At 34.0% G+C, this 25059-nt stretch overlaps 1 protein-coding gene across 1 annotated transcript; it reads left to right on the top strand.

Annotated features, from left to right (window-relative positions):
* The first annotated feature begins 2487 nt into the window (after positions 1-2487).
* LOC137400472 (organic cation transporter protein-like) lies at positions 2488-21388 on the top strand. The gene is made up of 10 exons (XM_068086796.1): positions 2488-2636; positions 5582-5786; positions 5926-6029; positions 8188-8342; positions 9249-9420; positions 11048-11266; positions 15786-16012; positions 17784-17965; positions 19682-19839; positions 21307-21388. The coding sequence occupies exons 1-10, from the start codon at positions 2488-2490 to the stop codon at positions 21386-21388; spliced, it is 1653 nt and encodes a 550-aa protein (XP_067942897.1).
* Positions 21389-25059: the final 3671 nt, after the last annotated feature.

The following is a 25059-nucleotide window of genomic DNA, read 5'->3' as shown; positions in this document are numbered from 1 at the left end:
GCGTTGTATGCGCGCTGTATGCGCATTTTACCGACCTAAGCACTATTACCGAAAAATGAAATAAAACTCTGTGCTGTGCCTCTGTTTAATCCAAACAATATTCCATGACAACAGTACTGTACATCTAGGTAGAATCGTATCGGGCTTCCATTCTGTTACAAAATTAGAAAATGAAAGATCAGCGTCATGTCATTACATTCCTACTCAGTAGGTCCATTCAGGACTGCTATTGGTCCAACAAATAGGCCTGTGGCAGCAAGAACAAATGATGAAGCTGCATATCAAAATCTGTGCAACTACTTGACGAAATAAACAGCTACGAAGCTCAGTGAAATATTTAAATGAATGCAAATATAGAAATATCAAAGATTGCCTTTGTTATTGTTAAGTTTAATTTTGTAGAAAATTGTTACTCATCTTGTAACAAATACATGTTAGAATTAAATTACTGCATGCTACATGTAAATAAAAGAGTAACCATGAAAAGAAGAAATAACAGAGAAAAACGAACAAAAATGGCAAATGGCATGCTTGTTTACCTTTGGTGTTGGTCCCATTAAGCTAAGCAAATCTCAAGGTAAGTGGAAAGATGGTGGTCAGAGGAGATGGGAGATGGAAAATGGCTGACAGCTAAGAAAAAATGTAATGTAAGAAAATGAACAAACAGTGAATTCAAATTCAAAATCAAAATTTACTGGTTTTTAAATTTGATATATTTTCTATTCCTTGTTTTTTTGGCCCGTCGTATTTGAAGCATCTTTCGTTATTCCGACCAATATTTCTAAAAAAAGATGTTTAGTAATTTGAAATATTGCATTTGGTTCTTCATTAGTAGGCGTGATACTGTACCTAATTTACTATATTAGCTGCATTGCTCAATCTAGTTATATTGATTTACACTAAATAACAGAACAATTTTGTTAACAAGGGAGACAATTGACATTTTGCATAATATTGAAGAGAAAAACTATCAAAAGTGTTCCTATAACGTAAACATGAAACTGTGAAGGGAATATGTACTTTAAATCCTCTATTAAAGTTTTATAAACTCTTGTAAACCAAAACTAGCAAAGTAGCAAAGTAAAGGCAAGTTAATCAACAGTTTACAGTTACCTTTAAAACATCACTTTTGTGAAAGTCAGTGAAAAGATTTATTTATTCTGTTTGATTTTTGGTTTTTTTATTGAGTTACTCAAGCTTGAAGGTTCAAAAGGATATTTAGTTCAAAAGGAATTGTGCTATTCTAAGCGCATGCATAGTTAATAAAAAGCTGCTAATACAGTCTGGGATCAGCAAACCTACTTCTATATATATACATGTATACATATCAGTGTCTATCATTTTTCATTTGTCCAGTTATAGCCATAAAGTTTTTGTAACAAAATATCTGCACCACACTGGATTTGAACTTGAAGCTTCCACTCCTGTAGACAGGCACGCTATCCATTACAGAATAATCTAATTGGCTATAACAACGAATAGTTGTGCAAATCCTACTGATTACAACGCCACGCCTAAAGCATTTGAGCAAACATATTATGGCAGAGTGTGGTGATCAGGGGCAGGGAGGATGACCCTACGAGTGCTGGCAGAGCCGAGCTGAGTCTCCCTTTCACAGCAGGAGACTTGGCCACCGATGAACTGACTCGGCAGGCTGAAGAAACAAAAAATAGATTGCGGGAGAAAATAGAACTGGCGTGCAGTCTATCGCGGTCGAATCGATTTAAAAAGAGCTTGTCAAGATTGTTGCTGTAGAGTATTGCGCACACTCTCTGCATGTTTGTTCATTTGTTGATTGCATTGGACTACACGTGTACATACATTTGTATATATTTACTCTGAAATATGTATATATATTCTGGGGATTAAACCCTCAGAGTGTTTATTTGCTTTGCTGTCTTGTGGAGAGTAAAGGACCGGGCCAAGTTTTTTTACTATGGGTTACATACTATAGGTTACAACGATGCTTGAATGTACGCTTGACGGTAACTAACGTAACAATTAAAAGCAATTAACGGTTATAAGCAAGTTGGCTTCAGACAGCTTTGAAGTGGCTCTTATTATAGTAAAAATTTAGACTAGCTTGTTACTAGCTTAAGTTACTCAAATTGATTGGTTGAAAAACTTAGCCAATGGCAACAAAGTTTAGCAATGAATACTAAATATTGTGCGCAAAAACCTTTTTATTACCCATGCAATTGCCGGGCATTCACCTAGTCATGCAAAACTATGTATCAAAGTTTATTAATCTTATTTGAAAAGCAGATAATCGCATCATAAGACAAACAGCTCAAATCCCATAAAACTGAAGATATGACTGAATCTACTGATAAGCTAGCTGGGGCAAATACTTATTTTACTAGTTACTGACCTTGGATGTGCAAAGTGGGCGTGGCTGGCCAAAGTGGGCGTGGCCAAAAAAATTGACCAGTTGCTGGCTAACCATGCCTTTAGCTCCATTACATGCCATTAACGCACCTACCAAAGATGTCATCAAAGATAGATGGCGTGTTAGAAACAGTTGGTGCGTTAGGAAAATATCAGTGGATCCAGACATCCTTTGCCGGTTACGCATACTTCGCCGGTGCTCTGCAATTTTTAGCAATAGTCTTTCATGGGATAACTCCTAACCACAGGTAAGTGAAGACCATTATCACCAAGTCACCCACACAAAAATATGTTACAAAAAGCATGAGCTTATCCACTATTTATGGTAGCTTTTATAGGCAACCTATCAGCAGTTGGATCCTCATAAGGAGACCAATTCTGTTAAGCTTTGAAATGACTGGCTACAACATGCTACTGCACACCATTCAAAAACAAAATATATGTATCATTTTATTTCTCTTGTTATGTAATGATTATGTAAAGAATTTTGGCCAGTATTTAGTCAGGCACAATTCAACTTGTAATAAATGTTGCATAAAGTTAAAAGAATGAGTATGGTTTGTCATATGTTTTTATTCTGGAGGAAATTACATTTGTAGTAGAGCTTGCGACTACTGCTCTACTCTCCCATTGCGAGTGCTCCCTATATATACATGCATTTTGCTTGCTTTAGATAATAGAATGGAGTAGGAATCGTATAAAAGTAAAAATAATTAAAATCGCTAACGCGTTGGCATGGTTATAATAAACTAACAAATTATTAACGATACGATGCATGATAAAAGCGACAAAAATAATGTGCAAAATATATATTAATAGTTATAAGAATAATACGTTAACAGAAAGTCACGGCCCGGCGTCCACAATAATTAAAAAAAAAGAAAAGTAAAAGTAGTTTATACGTTGCAAATAAGTATAAAGATTTAAATGAAATTACAATTAAAATTTGCAGCAGGTCAATAAATTACATCTTTGAAGTTCCAACATCCATAAATACTATCACAGTTTTTCTGAACTAGCAGTTGTCAAAGTAAACTCGAGTTGAAGTTATTTGGTGAAGATTCTAATCCGCTAAATAATATTTTCAATAGCTAGGTTTTTATAAATAAGAAGTAGCAGTGTTGTGGGCGGACGATAGTCGCGCTCAGGACCGAGAATATATATATATATAAATATATATAAATAAATATATATAAATATATATAAATGAATATATATATAAATATATATAAATGAATATATATAAATATATATAAATATATATAAATATCTATATAAATAAATATATATAAATAAATATATATATATAAATATATATATATATATATAAATATATATAAACATATATATATAAATAAATATATATAAATATATATATGAATAAATATATATACATATATATATAAATAAATATATATATATATACATATATATGTATATATATACAGAAACGAAAAGTTTAAAACTTATGGTTAAAACACTTTTATTACTAATAGTTTCATGCTCTGAAGGCGCAATCATCAGATAAAATATGTCAATCAACTACAGTTGTTTATATAATGGAGGTGAAGTAGCTAACAGATTAAAATGTTTGAATACATAGAGTCCATGGTCTTACTACAGCTTATGTCTTGTGGTTGTATAACAAAAATTTGTCTACATGTCTGCATGTAGATGACAGTTCGTTTCGTCAGTTCAATGTAGCCAACTCCTGCATTCGGATGATGTAAAACTTTTCCCACATGCGCAAGTTACATGTCATATTTGAACAGTTAAATGATGTTACCTTTCTAACAGGCAACATGTTGCCTTTCATAACAGGCAACCTTAAATAAGTCAGCCTTTCCGGGCAAAGGGGCGGAGCTTGCCAACGTTTACAGTAAATAAAGCTTATCAAGCAGAGGTTGACAGAGCATGGGAGAACTCATTCCATGCAGTTGACTGTAGGTGCACTCTACTGTATTTATTATACATTTGTGAAAAAAAAAATATATATTGCCTTATGTACTCAAAGTGGTGTGGTTCCTTGTGGAACAGTTAAGGGTCACAGAGATCCTTTACAGCAGCTGCCGTGCAATGAACTATGGACTGCAAAGTGGCACGTCACTAGTTCGATGTTCACAACGAATGTTAGGAAGGACATCTTATCTGGACTTAAACCACTTTTGTGCCCCGAAATGCACAGGCCATGTTGTCAGCTTGAATGGTGACCAACTGAACCATTCTATAAAATACTGCTAGCCAAAGTTCTAATTAGAGTTGTACACTTAAATATGAAATTGCACAAAAGTTTAATATATGTTAAAATGAGTTCACTGGTTGCACGGCTGCCTGTCTCGTGTTAGTGGTATCCGCTATTGCGTTCATTGCTGTTACGTGTCTTTGTCAGTCTCTTTATCAAAATGAATTATAGATATCATAATCTTGGTTCCTCTTAAATCTGAGTGTACAAGAAAAGATCCCATTCAAACTATTATATCTCTGAACTGGGTAAGTTGAGAAAAGAAAACAACTGCAGCAAGTTGAAGCTCGCTGTCACAGATTTATATTGATATTATTTTCACTTGCATCGCTTCAACCGTGTAAGTTTACTTATAAGCCACTAAGAGATTTCTTGAAGTTTTCCTTAAGTTATGTAATACTGTTTTATTGTTGAATCAGAAATATGTTAATATTTTTTTTATTAAGCCGCCTCTTTGTATGGCCTACTGAGCAGACGAACTTGAAATATATTTTGCAATGCAGCAAATGCTATCTATTCTATATTTACAAATACAACTGTTCTTTCTATTGCCTAAGCAACAAAGGAAAGTACAGTTGTACTTGTAACAACAAAAAGTAGTTGGTATAACGCTTTAAAATAAAAACCGATTATATCTTTTAAATTTAGCATAACTTCGTCAGTAAAAAGCTATTAATTTTAAGATTTCCTACAAAGAGGGTAGTATATAGCTTTGTTGAACATGCATTGGAAAAGTTTTTAGTGTTTTCTATCTGAAAACACTTTAAACAGTAAAAAGTAAAAAAAGCATAGCTTCAGCCTATAATCTCGACTAGAGTTAAATTTAAGACAAAATAGATAGAAACAAAAGCATTTCAAATGACACAACCATCTATTTATATAAATATATGTATTTGTCTTCTATTGTACAATTAACTTTCGCACTAACCTGCTACCTCTGTTTTTTTGCAGATGTTCTCTTCCTGACTGGCCAGAAGACACCTACCAGGTGATAAATGAACGTCATAATGAGTCCATACATCAGTGGATACCTATGAAAAATGGAGAACTGGACACTTGTCATATATACACTAGTAATCATACTAACCAGACGAGGGAGTGCACTCAGTATGTATTTGACAGCATGGAATACTGGGGAACGTCTCTGAACATGCAAGTAAGTCTTTTTCCTCATCTTGTGAATGGAGCAGATCTATGGTACTTATTTAACCTTGACAATGAGCTGGTTAAATCTAAATAGCAAAGTTCCGTCATGTTCTGATTCGTAATAATCCTTTACATTATAATTGTTTTAGTTTGGGATGTTGTGCTCTACAGCATACATTGGTACAACAGTCAAAGTGATATTCACTGTCGGTCAGATAGCAGGAGCTGTTGTTGTAGGCGTCATTAGTGACAGGTGAGAATATTGACAAATAATAGCAAGCGCCTTTTCAAATGCTACTAGAAGCTCATTCACATTCAAAAACACCGTATGTAAGTGTAATTCCCACAATACTTCAGTGATCGTCTGTGATAAAAAATTTTCACATCACAAGCCTATCAGCCTTTGCAACAGCAAATAGTTTGTGGCGTGGTGTAGTTGTTTTACGATGCGGTCCTGGAAAAGATAGAATACTAGTCCTGCAGAAACTGTCACAAAACGAAATATAGATTACGCAATGCGAGACAATCAATTACCATCGCCAGAGACTAGAGCACATTGCACAGGCTCTCACGGATGTTTGGCCAACTATCAGAAAAGTTTGCCGGCTGCAATCTTTTCCGACATATCTATGTTGCTTTGTCGATGCTATTGGTTTATGATGCACATATTTGTCGAATGATCATTGAGAGGACAAATCCAACATATGGCATTGTAGTGAAACCAGCCTTAAGTCTGTTATGACCTAAGGGCTCATTGTTTGTGTTAATCTACATTACTGTGAGAGCAGTTTGTAAATATCAACCTAAAGGAGCTATTATACAAAAGCTTTTGGTTTCGTGAAAATTTTAAATCTTGTAGCAGATCGTGGATGGAGTGACAAAATTTTTAACTTCGATTACATTTTAGACAGGTTAAAAAACTTATGAAAGAGAATCAAAAGCTTTTGGGTTGGTAAAACTTTTCATGTTTTCTTGTAACAGAGTGTGGTTGGAGTGATAAAGTGTTAAACTTAAATTAAATTTGAGACAAGTTCAGCAAATTTGGAAAGAAAAATGCTTGCAAACTCTTTCACTGAAAAGCTAAGGATGTTAAAAAAACAACAGTGAGTGCTTCTTCCTATGATCAGAAGTTTTTTACAGCTACATGTAAATTAAACTTTGCACCACAATTAAATCAGAGCCTTTGAGCTTTCTAGTCAGGATGTAAAAGACTTGGGCTCTATATATAGAAACTGGCAAATAAATTGACTTTGAAAGTTAATTAAAATAACAGGGTTGGCACGTAATTTTCATAACCATAGTGATAAGTGTAAAATTTGCTAAAATAGTTTAGACTAATTCTTTGATTACAACATGCCTTATGGCATTTAGTTTTTTGTACCACGGCAAAATTCCAAAAATAATCTTTTTTATACATAAAATTAGTGATTTACTTGGTAATGGTAAATACCATATATTAAAAAGACCTTTTTTGCTCAGTTTAAGTTCCTATTATATGATTATAGAAATAATGGTATAATGTTACTGCAATCCATTATACCATTGATTATAAAAAAGGCGATTATAAACAAACAAAAGTAAGTGTGTGTATTTCTCTCAGTAAGAGAAATAAAAATGTTTGTAAATATGCTTATAAAAAACTGATGCTGACTGAAAAATACATAAATAAAATAAAAATTTAAAATCATAAAAATCATATTATTTGGTGAAAATGTGATTATGATACGATATACGCTTAGATCTAAAACAGTGTTTGCGTAGGTTCACTCTAAATTTATTGTAGATGCAAGATTGATCCATTGCAGGTATAATGGATCAATCTTGCATTCTTCTCAATGTATGAAATTTGAAGCTGTTTCAACAACTTTTGACGAAACTTTTGTCTCTAAGAGGCTATTAGAAATTCCAAAAAGTGATGACTTGACCAATAGGTGGCTCTACCGACAAACGACAATTGCTCATGAGTTTCTTGCAAAGTGTTGTACTGTACATTACATCTGTTATTATTGCTGCTATTAATATTACAATGTATCATATTACAAGTATAACCATATTTCACTCTCTCATGTATAATGTATACGCATATTGAACCATATTGTACAGTAGCCTAGGAGTATGTACGCAAAAGAATATAGACTGATTAATGCAAAGTACTGTACACTCCTCAATTTTCAATGTCGGAACTTTTCAATGTACAGACATGCTGCAGTCTGTATTAGTCTGGAAAAATGAGAGTTGTCTGTATTTGCCTTTCTCCTATCCATGTATTTGTGATTTCAAACAAAGCTATTAATTAAATAGATAATTAAATTATTTACCAAGAGGTTTATAAAAGTATATAAAAGTTGTTACTATACAAAAATATGTTTATCACATGTCTGTAAGTGTCTGCTGTTTTTTGAGCTGCACAGGTTTGGACGTAAAACAGCCCTGGTAGGCTCGGTTATGGTTGGCTCTGTTGTGGGAATTGTCACTTCTTTCTCGGTGAACATCTATATGTTTGCTGCATTGAGATTCATCATAGCCGCGTGTTACACCGGAGCAGTTTTGGCTGCACATATTATCAGTAAGTTTGACATGTTAGTCAGTTACGAATTGTGGCATGTTAGTCAGTTATGAATTGTGGCATGTTAGTCAGTTATGAATTGTGGCATGTTAGTCAGTTATGAATTGTGGCATGTTAGTCAGTTATGAATTGTGGCATGTTAGTCAGTTATGAATTGTGGCATGTTAGTCAGTTATGAATTGTGGCATGTTAGTCAGTTATGAATTGTGGCATGTTAGTCAGTTATGAATTGTGGCATGTTAGTAGCTTGTTGCCTGATAAGTAATTGTCCTTATTTAGCAAAGCTGTTTGATAACATGGTTCAAAATGTGCTGTAATTACATTATAAATGGAAAGGTAGTGTTTTAACAACAAAGCATAGCATTAAAATGTTTATATTAACATCTATTGGTACGGTGAATAACTATTTTAAATATTTATTATCAATTTTTTTATCTCATGACCTTATTCTGTTGGCATGAATCTAATGAATCTTTACATAGCAGTTAATTTCCAGTTAAAATCTTTTAACTTTTGAAAAAGAAATGAAAATATAGAACAAAACAAGTTGCTATAGTTTTAGTTTTCTAGCAGCTTTTGCGTTCGGCTGTGCCTGTGACATTAAACTACTTAATGCTAGATTATTGCTAAAATCTACTAACAGTCGCTTAAATGGCAGGGAGTCGTTTGCCCTCAAAGTAGTTATTATGAGTGGCTTATTGCAAAATTCTGGTTTATAGTTTATCTATTCTTATAGCCTTCATCAAACAGCTTTTATCGCCATATTTGATTATCACTTACAAACAACCCGAATTTACAAGTATTTAGTTAACAATCGTAAGTACAGTAGCTTACTGCTAAAGGGCATGATGATATGTTTTTGTTACTTATTTAGTTTGTTAGTAGGTGCTTGTGATGTATTTACAGCAATGGAAGTTGTGGGTCCGTCTCACAGGACTTATGCTATAGCCTTCAGGTCTCTATTTTGGCCTGGCGGCACAATGTTTCTATCACTCTTTGCTTATTACCTTCAAGACTGGAACTACTTGCAGCTAGCGACATCTATTCCAGGCCTTATCGGTGGCATCGCAATGATCTTGTAAGTATAAGATGTACACGAAATGAAATTATACATATAGCTATTCTTATATATTTTATTTGGGCAACTTCGGAGCACTCTGTTTATGCTATCTGCTTGCCTAAACAGCTATGTTTGTAAATTTAGATGAATCACAAAGAGGCTGTTTAGTGCCAGTATCTAAAAACACACAGTTTTGCAGTTAAGAACCCTTAGTTAAATTAGACTGTCACACATAACCACAATAAAAACATCCAACTAATTGAAAAAAATGCCATCACTAAAATCAGCCTGTCTGTTAGGATAAGCAAAAATTGTCAGAGCCTGCAGGTATTGCTTTATGAAGCAGTAGGAATGACTAACACTGAAGCTTGCGCTCAAAATAATTCGGAGTGTTTTTTATCTGATCTGATCAACCCCCGAAAAAACTTGGCTGCACAGTTTTGTTTTGTTTACTACAAAATTTAGGTAAAGTTACAACAATTTGAATGTTTTTTGTTTGTGTTTCAAGCATAAGTCCAAAATTTCAAGTCAATTAGACTACCAATTTTTAGGATATTGTCAAACTACTCCGGACACATCAAACTGATTAAAAAAAAGAAAACGTCTGCTGACACGATGTTAGTTTGTAATAAAACACTGATTGATCTAATTGACACTGATCAATGAAGTTCCTGGTAATTAAAGCTCAGAATTAGACAAAGCTGAAATACCTTTTTGCTGGAATTGTCAGCAAAAGGATTCTGACAATAAAACTAGTTGATTTTCTATTCACAAAAAAACATATGCATCTATCAGAATTGGTATACTGCAAAGAAGACGTTTATATAGTTACCTCTATGATTAACTCACTTTTGAGAGCATTAAATGAGACCTATTTACTGTAAATTCAAAAGAACTATTCCTACACCTTTTACAGTTTTCTACAAAATTCAAGCATCAAAATGATATTTAGTTTAAAGAGAATTGTGGTGTTCTAAGTGCTTTCGCAGCTGATCAAAAGTAATTAAACGAGTCTAAGGTCAGGATACCTGCTTGTATATAGTATATATACAGGACTAGTCTTTAAAGAGTTAGGACTTGATTAGCTAGTCATGTTATCAGAGAAACTCTTTTGCTTAAGTGATCCTGAATATACATGTTTATTTGAAAATTGCTATATAGTTTGTTTGGCCTTGACACGTTTGTACCATATGCTTTCATAGTTGTATCATTCTTTTGACTTGTGTTTTATATAGGCTGTGGTAAATCTTTTGAAACCAATCCTTTAAGCTTTTGAAATGTCATCCCATCTAACTCAGCATTTTGCATACTCGGTTCAACATCACTAACAGAAAATGAAGAAACAGTTGTATCAAAGACCAATAGTGTCAATGACCAATGGTATCACAAACTAATGTCAGCGACCACTGGTATTGACAACCAATGATACCAAAGATCAATAGCATCAAAGACAATCGGTCATTGAAATGACCAATAATTGGTCATTTCAATGACCAATTGTCTTTGTTGTATCAACAGGTAATGGTACCAACTACCATTGGTACCAAATACCAACAGTATCATAGATCAATAAAACTAATAACATCCATGATCAATGGCTAAAACAACCAATGGTATCTAATCTTACTATAATACTATTTGGTAGCTTTGTGAAAGAAACTCCTCACTTTCTGGTGACGAAGGGACAACATGAAGAGGCAGAGAGACTGTTTTCAAGCATTGCAAAAATGAATGGAAAAACTTTGCCACACGACCTCATCGAGCAATTGAAAGAGGATGAAGAATCTGCTGCAACCGAAAAGCTCTCAGAAATAATTCACGCTCCCGTTCTTCTAAAAAGATTTGCAGTTTTCCTATATCTCTGGTTAGTTTGCTCTATGTTTTCCTATATCTCTGGTTAGTTTGCTCTATGTTTTCCTATATCTCTGGTTAGTTTGCTCTGTTTTCCTATATATCTCTGGTTAGTTTGCTCTATGTTTTCCTATATCTCTGGTTAGTTTGCTCTATGTTTTCCTATATCTCTGGTTAGTTTGCTCTATGTTTACTTTGTTCTATGTGTACATACTGTGTACTTTATTAGGGTTTCTTTTGAACACCACAGCGTTGCAACATCACAATGTTAAACTAAAAACTGTCATTGCTGTTGCTATAAAAACGACTAAGTTTACCGGCCAGCACTCTAGTTTAGTATATGCCACTCTTGAACTTTGATAAGGTTAGGTAAACAAAAAGGCACTGTCATAGAGCCATTTTTACAAAAAACATTAGCCAATGCGTGACTATGCTTTGTTTGTATTTAAATCCCTGTCGAGCACCATTCCTATCTTTTCAGTTTGTAAGGGTATGTCTTCAAGCCTCACAGTTTTCTATTAAACTGAAAAACAGTATTTACAGACTAAACAAGTTATTTTTCATTTTTAGAAGCAAAATTGCGCATTGTATTTTTAAGGACAACAACCACTTGCAATTCTACTATACTGCCATGCAATATTTTACCAGATTACAAGAGACTTCATAATCTTTTTTATTCATCCAATCGTGCACATCAGTTCAGCTTGCACCTAAATTCAATATATGAGTCTACTATGCCTATTATATTTTATAACAGCTGTAAATGTAGCTAGTGTAATGCTCCGGCTTGTCGCAGCATAAACATAAATTAATATGGCTGGTTGTATCTATACTGAACATTTGCTAGCTTAAAAAGTAAGTTATTTTCTTGTTTAAGCTCTCCGTTTGCCTTGTGAATGGCGAAAAAGGTTTTATATTAATAATTATTACAATTTTTCTTTGCATCGTAGGCAACAGTAAAAGTCACATACTATCCAGTCTTTTAGTTTGTATGACACAAATGAGTTGGTAGAATTAAAAATTTGCTGAAGATTTCATGAACATGAGTGGAATAATTTTTGAACATCAAATCTGCCGTAATTTAAAATCAGATATTGTAAAAATATTTTTACTGAAGTGTTTCAATTCAATAATAGGCTGACTATATGTTAGTTACATACATCTATACATATTACAGTACATAAACCTTAGTGTTGTTGGTGTATCAAGTTTTAGCAAAAGTTTTAAAAATGACAAATGTGCTTTGCACTGGATTTGAACTCAGAACCTCTAGCTCTATAGACAGACATACGATCCATTAGACCACACAATCTACTTGCAAGTCTATGGCATAATAACACTTGCTAATTTTTAATGTTGCAAAATAAATCTACGCCAAAAGCAAAAAATACATTGGTTATTAAAACATTATTGTAACATAAATAACATTTATGTTTAAATACTCTAAACAACCTCTAAAAATAACCCCTTCATGATTCTAATTTTGTTTTCTCAGTTCCTATTAGTTGTACCAAAACCAAATCCTTTTTCATTGTAATCACGGTAGGAAAACTAACCGTTATCTAGTTATTACTTGCCAATTATTTCATCTTTAAGCACCTTCACATTTGTTTTATTTTCTCAAAATTTATTTGAACTGCACAAAACACTTTTCTCATAATATGAAGTTTTAGATGATTTGTATTTCCTTTTTCACATAATGAACATCATGTCCAACAATCAAATTCATTAGATATTACACTTTGTATAAAATTTTGGTGATTGATATACCTACTGCGGGACCAACCATCTTAAAAAATTGGCAAAGTATATAATAATCTTAATCTACCGCAAGACCTCTAATTGAACAACACCTCTATTTGAACGCCACCTCCAATTGACCGCCACCCTGAGAGAAAGTTTGAAAAATAGACCGTCCGCCACTTTCGAATTGAATGCCACCTCCATTTGACTGCCACTTTGATATTACTTGATCTTTACGGGCCCATAATATCAACTGATCAGTAGAAAATAGTGTCCACAAAATCGTATTAATAATGAATCGTATATACCAATAACAAGTAATTCTCTTGTCCAATTCCAAACTTGTTGCTTTTTTTTGTTAAAATTCTGAATGCAACACCATAGAACTAATCAATACGGTCTCAGGCTAGTGGTAGCTCTCTGTCTAATGCGGTCTTTCCACTTTGAATTTGCCTACATACGTATATAAAAAACTGCTTAAGCTTGTGTTGGTAAATTAGTTTTTAGAGCAACGCTATAGAAATAATTACTGTCTCATGCTAATAGTGGTTCTTTGTTTAACGGGGTCCACCTACATTGAAGTAACGATATGAAAAGTAGAAAAAATTGTTTAAATTTACGATGGTAGATGGAACTTTGAAAGTAATGCCATAGAAATAACTACTAACTGTCTCAGGCTAATGGTAGCTCCTTGTTTAACTCAGTCTTAATACTCCGAAGGACATGCATATAAAACCCGGTTCGCAAGTTTTGAAGCAAAGGTTACATTTATTGTGAGCAAAACTTTTACTCAATGCATTAGTGCTAAATGCAATGCGTGCAAGTTTTGCTCTGGCCGAAAAACTGTTTAGACGCTAATATTGACTAGTTTAGCAGTGCAGAAGAAGAGTTGAGGCTAAATGATATTTTTGAAGGTATTGGACAACTAAAGGATGTTGGTTCCATCGAAAGCAACAATCAGAACGCAGTTATCTGAGCAAATGATGCAAATATTTTCGTTTCAAAACGCTAATTTTTGTTTTCTGCATGTAATATAAGTAGGGTTCATTTATGTCACTTGTTCATCAATATATATTTGTAACATTTGATATATTATTGCTGTACACTTTATAAATATGCAGATTTATAGCATGTTATTTAATAGCATCCTTGCGGCTATCTCAACACAGTTTACAATGAATCGGTGCTCATAACTCCACTTCTAATGCACATAAAAAGCTAGTTTCAGCTGCAGACTGTTGCAAAAATACACATGAGTGCAATAAGCTTTTATTCAACAATGTTAAATATAAATAAAAAATAAAAATATGCTTTCAAATTTAGAATGAAATAAAAATTAAAAATGCCAACATATTCCAAAGAAGGACACAGGCTGTAATATCTTTGCAGGTCAATTGCAAGCAATAGATATCCACTGGTAGAGATATTTTTTGGTTTTTGATGCACATTTATTAAGAGATATTTGACAACTAGAGGTGAAGTAGTAGATTTATTGCATCCAAAATGTTTAATATCGGTCCACCGAAAAAAAGAGGACAAAATATGGTCGACATTCGCTTCGCCCGTAATAAGGCTGAATTTATCTTCCGAAAATTCTGACGAGCCATTTGAAAAATAGACCGCCAGCATCGTTTTGAAGGTTGCCTCCAATTGACTGCCCACTATAAAGGAAAGGCTAAAAAATAGATCGCCATGGCGTTCGATTACAGGTTTTACGGTATATACATCAATCTCAGTATCTGTCATCTGTCGGTTGCTTGTCCAGTTATTATAGCCATAATTATTGCCGCATTGTACTGCATTGTAACTCACAATCTCTAGAGCTGCCGATAGGCAAGCTAACCACTATGTTAAGCTATCATTTCCGATGTCAGCCAATGGTAACTACATCACCTGCCACTGTTCATAAGCTGTTTTTAATCTTGAGTAAATGTGCAGCATCAGAACTACGGAGTGTTTTCAACATTCGGTTTTAGCTATGCCTCAAGTTTCCAAATATTTGAATTATGCATTGGTAAGACACACGCGCACACAAGCGCGCACACAAGTGCCTACATAAGCGCACGCATGCACACGAACGCACACAAACGCATGCACAAACACGCACACCCCCGCACACAAGCGCGCACACAAGTGCCTACACAAGCGCGCGCACGCACACGAACGCACACAAACGCATGCACAAACACGCACACCCCCGCACACACCTCACGCGCACACACACGCACGCACGCACACCACACCACACCACACCACACCACACCACACCACACCACATATATATATATATATATATACTTATACATATATATTTATATATATATGTATATATATACATATATATATACCACACCACACATATACATATATATATATATGTATATATATATATATATGTATATATATATATACATATATATACATATATATATATGTATATATATATGTATATATCTATATGTATATATCTATATGTATATATATATATATATATAGAGCTGCATATATCATGAGCTGCACTGATTAGGCTTAGATAGCTGAAACAGCACTGTCTGTAGCATGAGTATATATATATATATATATATATATATATATATATATATATATATATACATATATATATATATACTTTATAGAAAAAATAAAATTCTCTAAAACATTATTGAGAGCTGTAGAACTACATGTATGTGAAACTTAGCAGTTTGTTGCTTCCACTAACTTGAACATGATCACCCCCAACTCTTACACGATTTAAAAAGTCCCTAAAATAAGATTTTGCTCTTCTTCAGGTTTGTGGCGGGTCTAGGATTTTATGGACTAGGGTTCAATGTTACCAACTTGCTCGGCAATGTCTACATCAACAACCTGATAGCTGGATCAGCTGAGCTTGCTACTGTACCAATGACTCTCCTCTCTAAAAAGCTTGGAAGAAAAGCCTTGGTCATCGGCTCTCTTTTCATCGGAGGCGCATCACTGCTTGCTTCAACATTCATGGGAATGCATTTAGATTCTAACAGTAAGTTACAATAATTTAAATGCGTGTAAGCTCTCTGCTCAAGCACTGAACAACTTTTTTTATTGTTCCTACTCGCACCACAATCTTGCTTCTAACTCAAAAGCTTTATGGTTTTTTCGTTAAAACTATGAAAGCAACACCGTAGAAATAATTAATAATTGTATCACCCTACTAGTAGTTTCTTGTTTAAAGTATGGGAAATGCTGCCTAGAAATTACGATGGAATCTTTATTATCTCATAAGATCTTATAGCCTGTGTAGCAATTTTTTGGATCTTTCAATTTTTCATTTCATTCTGAATTTGAAATAATTTTTTATTATTTTATAACTATATTTAACAATGTTGCATAAAAGCTTATTGCATTTCATTGAAATGTTTGCTACATTTTGCAGACAAAACTAGCTTTTTATATGCAATAGAAAAAGAGTTATGGTCATCGATCTATTGTAAGCCGATTTTAGATAAATGCAATGATGCTATTAAATAATGTGCTATAAATCCGCAAAATTATAAGTTTTATAATAATAAACTATCAAATACTGCAAATATTTATTTTAAAAACAACAAAATACATAAACAAACCATATTTATAAAACGTGCACAAACAAAAGTTAACACTTTCAAAACAAGTTCATCTTCTCCGGGTTTTTCAACACCTCGCGCAATGACTTCTGACCTTAACTTCTTTTCTACACTGCTGAGTTAAGCGATATTATGCAGCGTCCAAACATTTTTTTAGTAGAGCAAAACTTTTTCACTTTGCTATTTAGAACACACTTTTTGCGTAAAAAAGAAAAACCATGTGTAATCTTGCACATGATTGCTAAACAGAAGGTTTAGTCTCAAAATATAATAGTTCAGATTCCATTGCGATTGCTAAGTAGTTTTTCCCATACTTAAAAGTATCAAGACCGTATTAAACAGGGAACTACCATCAGCTTGACACAACTGTTAATTATTTTTATGGAGTTGCTTTCAAAGTTTTAATAAAGAAACCGAAAAGTTTTGGAGTTGGAAACGGGTCTTCGATACAAATAAAAACAACAAAGGAATTGGTTGTTATTGATGTAACCAAGTCATTAATAGTTGAATTTTGTGGACACTTTTGTACTTATCACTTGCTATTATGGGTTTTTAAAGATCAAAGAATGTCAAACTGGTGGTCAAACAGAGATGGCGTTCAATGAAAGTATGGTGCTATATTTTTTAACTCTCCTACTAAGGTGGTGGTTAAATACCAATGACGGTCAAATAAAGGTGGAGTTCAACTTTTCAATCCTCCTATAGTAGCAGTCAAATAACAGTGGCGGTCAAATAGGAGTGAAGATCAAATGCAGGTTTTATGATAATAGCGAGTGAAAGGAGGAATATTGGAGGAAAACTAAAATAGAGATATTTGATAACTCACTATAAGTGATAGAGAACTGACTAGGAGTAGCAAATAAAAGTCTAGCGCGGTTGGTAAAGGGCTCCAAAACTTATAAAAGAAAAGTAGGTACATGATGGAGGTCGAGAGATGTTCAATAAAAAGGTAGTGGTGTTGGTAATAGCTAGCATTGAATAGGCCGCTGAAAACTGTCAGCGTTTGCTAAAAAGCTGAAGAATTGATGGTAAGCTGTTACAATCCTGAAGAAAATCACAAGTACTTGAGAAAGATGTTAGCAACAGGAACTACAATGCATGTGATTTATATTACTATAGTTCCAGACTTTTACTAGAGTTTTAGTGTGCAGTACTTTTAATCATTATTTGCTTTTTGTATTTTACCAGAATATGGGTCTCTGATGATTCTTGTCTACATGATTGGTAAGGCGGGTATAGCTTGCGTTTTTCTTTTTGACTATTTCTGGAGTAGCGAGGTGTTCCCGACTACCCTGAGAAGTTCTCTCGTTGGACTCTGCTCGCTTTTGGCTAGAATTGGTAGCATCCTTGCTCCAATCATTGCAGATTTGGTAATATATATATGAAATAGACATAGATATATACATGACATATATACAATATATACACGACATAGACATATACATGACATATATACAATATATACTTGACATAGACATAGATATATACATGACATAGATACAATGAAACATCTAGTGTATGGCTAGAATCTTGTAGATAAATATTTCACTTTTCTAACGCTGTCTTGCTTACAGCGATGAAACTTGACATTTCTATTGCTGCCTGCTTTATATTTCTATTGGAAGCGTGGCAAAGATTTATCAGAGTCTAAATAGAGAAATTGAAATAATCTGTTCACTGTACTTTTAATTAGCTTTATGACAAAACTTTCAATATTTTATTATCTCTATTTTATTATAGCAAACATTTTAAATAAAAATTTAATGATTTTCTAAGTTTTTAAATGCTTAGAAATGCTGCAATTATTAGGCTTGCAATTATTAGACTGACTTCTTAAGCGTGATAACTAAATGTAGCTTATTGTAAGAGATCAAATACTACTTGTTCATCTACTGAGCATCAGAGTGTCTATAATATTTAAAACTAACAGACCAGATTTATAACTACAATCAGAATAAACTCGAACAAACTATTTCAGTGTAAACATTCTTTTGTAATTGAAATACAATTTTAATAGCACTATGCTACATTGAAATAAATATATCTACCGACGATCAACTTTATAAACACATGTGGTTTAACATCCATGGACCTACTCCCTAAAGGTACGGCCACACGTGCTGATATTTTCATTGGTTCTGACCGAAATCACAGAATGAATGAAAAACACAGAATTATTTGGTTGGAATTCACAGAATTGTCAGATCTGTGCATACACACCGAAATTGTCAACGAAATGCTTTTAGTTGGCCAAACAAGTTATTAGCGAGCATGATTTTATCAGCTTTTGCAATTTATATAGTCGGAGGCACAGAACGCGGCACGCAAGAAAAATACTAACACAATTCGCTATTGTAAATATACCATGCAAACGACTTGATTGCACTAAAGATGGCTACGCTTTTTACAATGGAACTTTTGCTGCTAAGAAAAAAATTGTTATTATCAAAGAAAAAACTATTTGTAACCATAATGTTTGAACAATAAAAAACCAACAATAGCGCAATTTAGGCAGTTGCATCATATGTACTATGTTGAATTGCACTCATACTTTTATTGTGCGCCATTATACGTGTCTTGGACTATACCAATTGCGAAAGCTGATACAATCATGCTCGCTAATAATTTATTTAGCCAATTAAAAGCGTTTCGTCGACGATTTCGGTGTGCATGACCAGCTCTGACCATTCTGTGAACTTTGGCCGAATAATTCTGTGTTTTTCGTTCATTTTTTGATCTCGGTCTGAACCAACGGAGAAATTGGCACGTGTAGTCGTACCTTGAGGCTTCCCATGGCCAAACCTACCGCATAAAGTTTACCATTGCTATGTTACTGCCTAAGGTTTCTTATGGCCATTCTTACTGTATAACGTTTACCAGGGCTACATGCTGCATAGATTTATCATTGCTATACTTACGGCATAAGATTTACCACGCATATACCTATTGTGGATAGTTTACCATGGCAATACCTACTTTGAGCACCTTTATCTTCATCAATCCTTGTTTATACTACCACATATATGACATATTTGCTACTTACGCATGAATACTTGATATTAACTTGAAGTTTGTCTTGATGACAGTCAAACCAAGTGGATACCATATTTGGATCTAATCTCGGTGTTCTGATATTTGGTATCACCATGGTAATTGGAGGTTTTTTGGCGTTCCTTCTGCCTGAGACTAACAACTACAGAATGCCAGAAACTATAGCAGAAGCCAATGTCTTCAGAACTGGAAGGTGTGTAAACATTACTTGTTTATTTATAGAGTTCAAGTTTGTTATAAAACTTTCATCACGAGTATGGCTTCAAGTCAGTTAAACGAATTTGAAGCAGGCAAATAATTCTACTGACCATGACTTACATCTTATATTGGAAGAAATTATTTATCTGTTTGAGAAATTTGCTTTATCTAAATAAAAAGACTACTTAATGTTCAATGAGACAAATAGTCATCAAAAGGGTTGTCTACAAGTACTGATGGGGAGACCAATGTGATTTGTATGAACTTCTGTTCTTACAGCCATTTGTTTATGTTTATTTGAAATGCTTTCCTGTTCATCATTGGCTAATGCTGTAGTGATGAGGTACTTCTGTGGATACTTTTTGCACTTAATCTGTTTTAGAAAGTGCGTGTTGATCATTTTTGCGCGTTGACCAGCAAAATAATTTAGCAACTAATGAACTAAAACAGAACAGCAGAGATATTTTTAAATCGTAAACTTTACGAGATAGACCTACTGCAAGCACTGCTCGATAATACTGGTTTTGTGTCGTATACATCAGCATGAACGCTTATTCTAAATAACCTTTTTCTAAACATTGGTACCCTAGTACACCAGTCGGTGTACTAGGGTACCAATGTTTAGAACTAGCCACTTAATGAAGGATAGCCACTTAATGAACATATGTAGTACTCTAGGACACCAGTCTGTGTAGCCACTTATTAAGCATATGTACCCTAGTACACCAGTCTGTGTAGCCACTTCCTGAACATTTGTGCCCTAGTACACCAGTCTGTAGAGCCACTTTCTGAACATATGTACTCTAGTACACCAGTCTGTGTAGCCACTTCCTGAACATATGTACTCTAGTACACTAGTCTGTGTAGCCACTTCCAAAACATATGTACTCTAGTACACCAACCTGTATAGTCACTTCCTGAAAACATGTACCTTAGTACACAGGTCTGTGTAGCCACTTCCTGAACAAATGTACTCTAGTACACCAACCTGTATAGTCACTTCCTGAAAACCTGTACCTTAGTACACGGGTCTGTGTAGCCACTTCCTGAACAAATGTACTCTAGTACACCAACCTGTATAGTCACTTCCTGAAAACATGTACCTTAGTACACGGGTCTGTGTAGCCACTTCCTGAACAAATGTACTCTAGTACACCAACCTGTATAGCCACTTATTGAACATATGTACTTTAGGATACCAGTCTGTGTAATCACTTCCTGAACATATGTACTCTAATATGTACTATCCTGTGGAGCTACTTTTTAACCGCTTTTTCGATGTGTAAGGAGCAACTCATGTAACTAGTATAATGAGCAACACATGTAAGTAGTATAATGAGCAACTCATGTAACTAGTATAATGAGCAACTCATGTAACTAGTATAATGAGCAACTCATGTAACTAGTATACTGAGCATCGCATTTAATACCTGCCGCATCCAACTTGATAATTTTCTTACAGAGATGCTTACTCCTCAACTGATAACAAAAAGATTGGAGAATTTTCATCAGAAGCAAACCTCTTTGCTTCCTCACAGTTGTGACTACCCTAAGTGCAGTCAAGTCTAATACTCGTCTCAGCAGACACATAAAAGAGCTAGACAAGGACTTCAATTTTTTTTTGTTATGAAAAGTATAGATAATTTTAGCCAACTTTTGTTGGAAAATTTAAGTCCCATATATATCTTTGAGAACGGTTGAAGTAGCTCAGCAAAAATTATTGCTTAAAGCTAGTAACTTAAGCTAGTAACTGAATAGTCAGCTTAAACCAACTAATCATTTGATCAACAGAATTATCTACCCTTGGCTCTTTAATTTGCTGCTGACATTAAAAGAGTTTGAGTGAGTATGTTTTATTTAATTTTAACATTTAACTTAGTTTCAGTTGTGTAACACTATGGGAAATTTGTTAGCAATTTTACACAAGCCAGGTTGCATCTTGGCTTGCAACCTTTTCTACTTTTACTGCCAGTACTGAAAACTGCCAATAAATGATTTGGTCTTATTATATAGTTCATACACCCTTTTACACTCTATGAAACATGAGAGAGTTTTATAGAGTTATTAATTGAAACTCTATGAACTCTATTAACTCTATGAAACACAATGCTTTTTCGTCTTTTTGTGAACTTTTATTTTCGGGTTTCGTGAGGTTCAATTGCTAAATCGGCAAAGGCCAATACTTTTCATGCCGACAATTGTATTATCTCGAATAGAAATAACCTCTACATTCTCTCTCCGTTCGGTCAGACAAAGACAGTCCGTTATCTGACTTTTACATTTGTATCAGTATCGAGAGGTACTATAGATATATATATATATATATATATATATATATATATATATATATATATATATATATATATATATATATATTAACTAAAAGCAAGTGCAAAAGCATATAAAAAGAGAACTCTACACTAAAAACCTAAAAGATTATTAGTGTAGAGTATACCAAATATTTCATACTCTACTAATAATCTTTTAGGTTTTTAGTGTAGAGTTCTCTTTTTATATGCTTTTGCACTTGCTTTTAGTTAATATAGATTTACTCCACTGACATTTTTCACATCGGCAAGATATTTTTGATTTTCAATTTTATTTTGTTGAGAATTACTACGGTGTTGAGCACTCTTCCAAAAGCTAAAAATGGAAAAGGTAAATTTTTGTTACTCTATGAAAAATATACCAATACCAAAAAAATCAAATTACCTACAAAGATTAATAGAAATGACCGAGAAGTTAACTCACCGAATGAGATGGAAAGCACATTTTTACTTAAACCCAAATCAGCAATCAGAACAAAAAGAAACCTATGGATTCAAAACAAAGCAACTGCCACCTTTTATAAAATAAATGTCAGATTTTGAAAGTAAGATAACAGAAATGATACAAAACATCAAATTCAAGCCATACAACAATGAACTTCAACAAAGACTACTTCAAGACACTAAGACAATACAAGCAAACAATAAAATACTTGTCAAAGCTGACAAAACAACCAATTTTTACAGACTTGAAAATGATGAATACAGCAAAATGTTGCAAAATAATGTGACTAAAACTTACAAAAAAGCTGACAAGACAGCAGTAAACCAAATTACATCAAAAGACAAAGAAATAGCGCACAAATTAGGACTTGAGAAAAGAATTGAGACAATAGCAGAGAAACAGCCATTCATAACGTTAAAAGACCACAAAGATAACTTCACAAACCACCCCATGTGTAGACTAATCAATCCAACAAAATCTGAAATAGGAAAAATAAGCAAAACTCTGCTCACAGGTATCAACAAAAAAGTGACAAGAGAAACTAATGTAAAATTATGGCGAAGTACGGGTGACGTACAGAATTGGTTTAGAGAAATAAAGGAAAAGCAACAGCAAGCATTTATTACTTTTGACGTTTGTGCATTTTACCCTTCAATTACAGAGGCACTATTAAAAAAAGCATTAGATTTTGCAAGCAACATAACAAATATCACAGAAGACGAAAAGGCAATCATACTACATGCAAAAAGATCGCTTATATTTCACAACGACACGGCCTGGTCAAAGAAGAACTCTAATAAATTGTTTGACGTGACTATGGGTAGCTACGACGGAGCGGAGACTTGTGAATTAGTAGGGACTTACTTACTGACTCAAATACCCAAAAAATTGACTTGCAGCATTGGACTATACTGAGACGACGGACTTGCGGTTTGCAAGGGTACACCACAAGCTATAGAGAGAACAAAGAAACTGATATGCAACATATTTAATAAGAACAACTTGAAAATTACTATTGAGGCGAACAAACGATCAGTGAACTTTCTTGACGTAACTTTAAATCTACAAGATGGCAGCTTCAAGCCTTTCCAAAAACCAGGCAACACAATACTATATGTGCACAAACAAAGCAACCATCCACCTTCCATATTGAAAAACTTACCAGACAACATAAACAAACGACTAAACGCACTTTCATCAGATGAACAACAATTTAACAGCACAGTACAACCATACCAAGAAGCACTCCACAAAAGTGGATACAACAGCAAACTACAATATGAAACCAACATGAAAAAACCTAAAAAAACGTAACAGACAAAGAAAAATCACATGGTACAACCCACCATTCAGCGCCAATGTTGCAACCAATATCGGACAAAAATTCTTCAGCAAAGTTACAACATGCTTCCCAAAGAAACACCCACTCCAAGCAATATTTAATAGACAAACCTTAAAACTGAGCTACTCAGTAATGCCAAACATGAAAACAATCATTGATGGGAGCAACAAAACCCTTAATAAAACCAGTACACTACAAACAGAAGACAACGAAAAAAGTTGCAACTGCAGACAAAAGAACAACTGCCCTTTGGAAGGAAAATGCAAAGCCAAAAATGTGATATATCAAGCAACAGTAAGCAACAACACAAACAACCACGTAGCAACCTACATAGGACTTTGCTCAACTGAATTTAAAACTAGATACAGTAACCATAAAGCCTCGGTGCCAGAAAGCCACAAAAACAAACACCACACAGAATTGAGCAAGCACATTTGGAAGTTGAAAGAAAGCAACTCAACATACAACATAACATGGAAAATACTAGCTCAAGCACAACCATACACAAACAAAACGATGCAAATTATGTTTACTTGAAAAATACTTCATAATATGCAAACCACACTTAGGCACATTAAATAAAAGAAATGAATTGACTTCTAATTGCAGACATGCTAAGAGTTATCTTCTCGGTTACACTTAGCACTGAATTACATGATTACCACAGCGAGCCCACTTCTGATATTTTGGCACATTCGGTAAAGCTTTTCATTTTAGTACAATCGCGCCTGATGAGTGCTCCGCACGAAACAAATTTGTAACGCAAATACTAAAAGTTTACTTTTTTCGCAATAATTTTTCAAATATATATATGTATATTTATACATACATTGCACCCTTGTGATACGATTTCAATCCGTTCTAGGTTTGGCATCGTGTGGTGAAAAGATTGTATGGAGGGGTATATAGCAACCATAGTAATTATATAATTATATATAAGCAAGGGGGACAGTAAGCCTTTTTATTCTTTTTACCGAAGAAAGTGTGGCCGGAGTGGTGGTAGCGGTACGTCAGCTTTTAAGGACAAGTCTTGCTCAGAGACAGCTGAGATTTTTAACACATTTTTCCAAAGCGTATTTTCAAAAACAGACCACAGGCCTA

Source organism: Watersipora subatra, chromosome 7, assembly GCF_963576615.1.
Source record: "Watersipora subatra chromosome 7, tzWatSuba1.1, whole genome shotgun sequence".
In the NCBI taxonomy this organism is placed as follows: Eukaryota; Metazoa; Bryozoa; class Gymnolaemata; order Cheilostomatida; family Watersiporidae; genus Watersipora; species Watersipora subatra.
This window is presented reverse-complemented; position numbering and strand designations above follow the sequence as displayed.

Excerpts from the sequence above, each read along its gene's own strand:
- LOC137400472 (XM_068086796.1), top strand. The coding sequence starts at position 2,488 with ATGTCATCAAAGATAGATGGCGTGTTAGAAACAGTTGGTGCGTTAGGA. Across the intron at positions 2,637-5,581 it reads GGGATAACTCCTAACCACAG|ATGTTCTCTTCCTGACTGGC; the intron begins GTAAGTGAAGAC and ends GTTTTTTTGCAG. Across the intron at positions 11,267-15,785 it reads GCAGTTTTCCTATATCTCTG|GTTTGTGGCGGGTCTAGGAT; the intron begins GTTAGTTTGCTC and ends GCTCTTCTTCAG.